The sequence below is a fragment of the Cicer arietinum genome, chromosome 4 (assembly GCF_000331145.2).
Source record: "Cicer arietinum cultivar CDC Frontier isolate Library 1 chromosome 4, Cicar.CDCFrontier_v2.0, whole genome shotgun sequence".
Classification (NCBI taxonomy): Eukaryota; Viridiplantae; Streptophyta; class Magnoliopsida; order Fabales; family Fabaceae; genus Cicer; species Cicer arietinum.
In genome coordinates, this window is record NC_021163.2 from 3705498 (window position 1) to 3707028 (window position 1531).

Below are 1531 nucleotides of genomic sequence, written 5' to 3' on the forward strand. Positions count from 1 at the left end.
AAACTTACAAACGCAATCTGAACAAAATACAAACAAAATCAATCTGGAGAACTTACAAACTCAATATAAACAAAATATGATCAAAATAAATCTGAAAAATTTACAAACTCAATCTAAACAAGATACAATTCAGGATTAAACAAAGACTAAATTGAAGCACAAATTTTAACTATAAATAGATACTCAAGTCTGAAGTAGAAAAGCATCGAAAATCAGAAAATAGTAGAATTCACAAGCTCAAAATTTCAAATTCATCTTGGAGTTCAAAGAGAGAAATACTAGGTCAAGTAGAAATATTTTATGAGTGTTCTCTTCTTAGAGCGTGAGAGTTATTTGAAGAGAACTTAGGAGACGTGAAAACCGGGAATGTAGAAACAACAGCGAAATTATGATCGTCGGTGGCGAAGAACTAAGATTTCAAGAAAAAATAGAGCAGAAACAACAAAGAAAACTATGATTGACGTCGGCAAGGAACTATGATTTCAAGAAGAAAAAAAATCGAGGAACTCGAGATTTGATCCCAAAAAACAGAGAAATCTGATTTGGATCGCAACCTAGTTTGATACCATGTCAAACAGAGAATTTCTGATTTGTAAACTGTGTCATTTCCATTGGAGAATTCTCCTTTAAATAATGTTGTTACATAATGATTTGGGTCTTACTATAACGGCTAACTAATTAATTGTAATAATAATTACATAATTATAAATATCATTAAATCTGCACAATTAATGATTACGAAACTGCCAATTCTATTGACAAGTTTATTTCCTACGATCAATTTATAATCTTAGAGTATCCTATATTAGTAGATTATACTAGGATTAGTTTCTATATTACTTAAAATATTATTATTTGTTTCCTGATTTCCATATTTATTTAAGATTGAGGCTATGTATCCCTATAAATATGGATTAGTGTTTAGTTTTTACTATAAAGCTATTATCAAGTTACCCAGATATCATTTTTGGGTCTGATTATGTCAGGCTTTGTATTATCTATTTCAAAGGGTACATTTGTATCAAGCTTATAGCTTAGTAAACTTTAGCTTGAGGGAGAGTATTAGAATATAAGAAAATAGCATATAATATGTTTGATATTATGTTAGAGTATCTTAGTTTACTTTCTAAGATTAGTTTATAATCTTAGAGCATCTTAGATTATCTCTTAGGATTAGTTTTTATTTTACTTATATATTATTATGATTTGTTTCCTATTTATCCCTATAAATATGGATTAGTGTTTAGTCTTTTGTATCAAATTGCTATCAAGCTACTATCATGTTATTATCATTCATATTTAAAACGCCTAAATTCAGCTGCAGATGAAGATCCATTACCAGCTATAGAGAACCTTCAAATTTCCGGGGAAGCCTTTCCAGGAAGGGAACTTCAGGCATGCGGATACTCCATCCATGGCACCACTAGTTGTAATTTTGAGGTGCATTTATGTATATTTGGAACTTGTTTCTTGTTGCCTTATTTCTTTAGATTTTTTTGCTTTATGGTATCAATGTTAGATATCTTCCGAT

The 1531-nt window shown here is 29.7% G+C and overlaps 1 protein-coding gene across 1 annotated transcript in view; it reads left to right on the forward strand.

Moving 5' to 3' along the window:
* Window positions 1–1531, forward strand: part of LOC140920197 (uncharacterized) — an 8381-nt gene that overhangs the window by 1292 nt on the left and 5558 nt on the right. The window contains exon 2 of the mRNA XM_073368088.1: window positions 1150–1440. Coding sequence (XP_073224189.1) covers window positions 1150–1440 — 291 coding nt within the window. The remainder of the gene's footprint in view (window positions 1–1149; window positions 1441–1531) is intronic.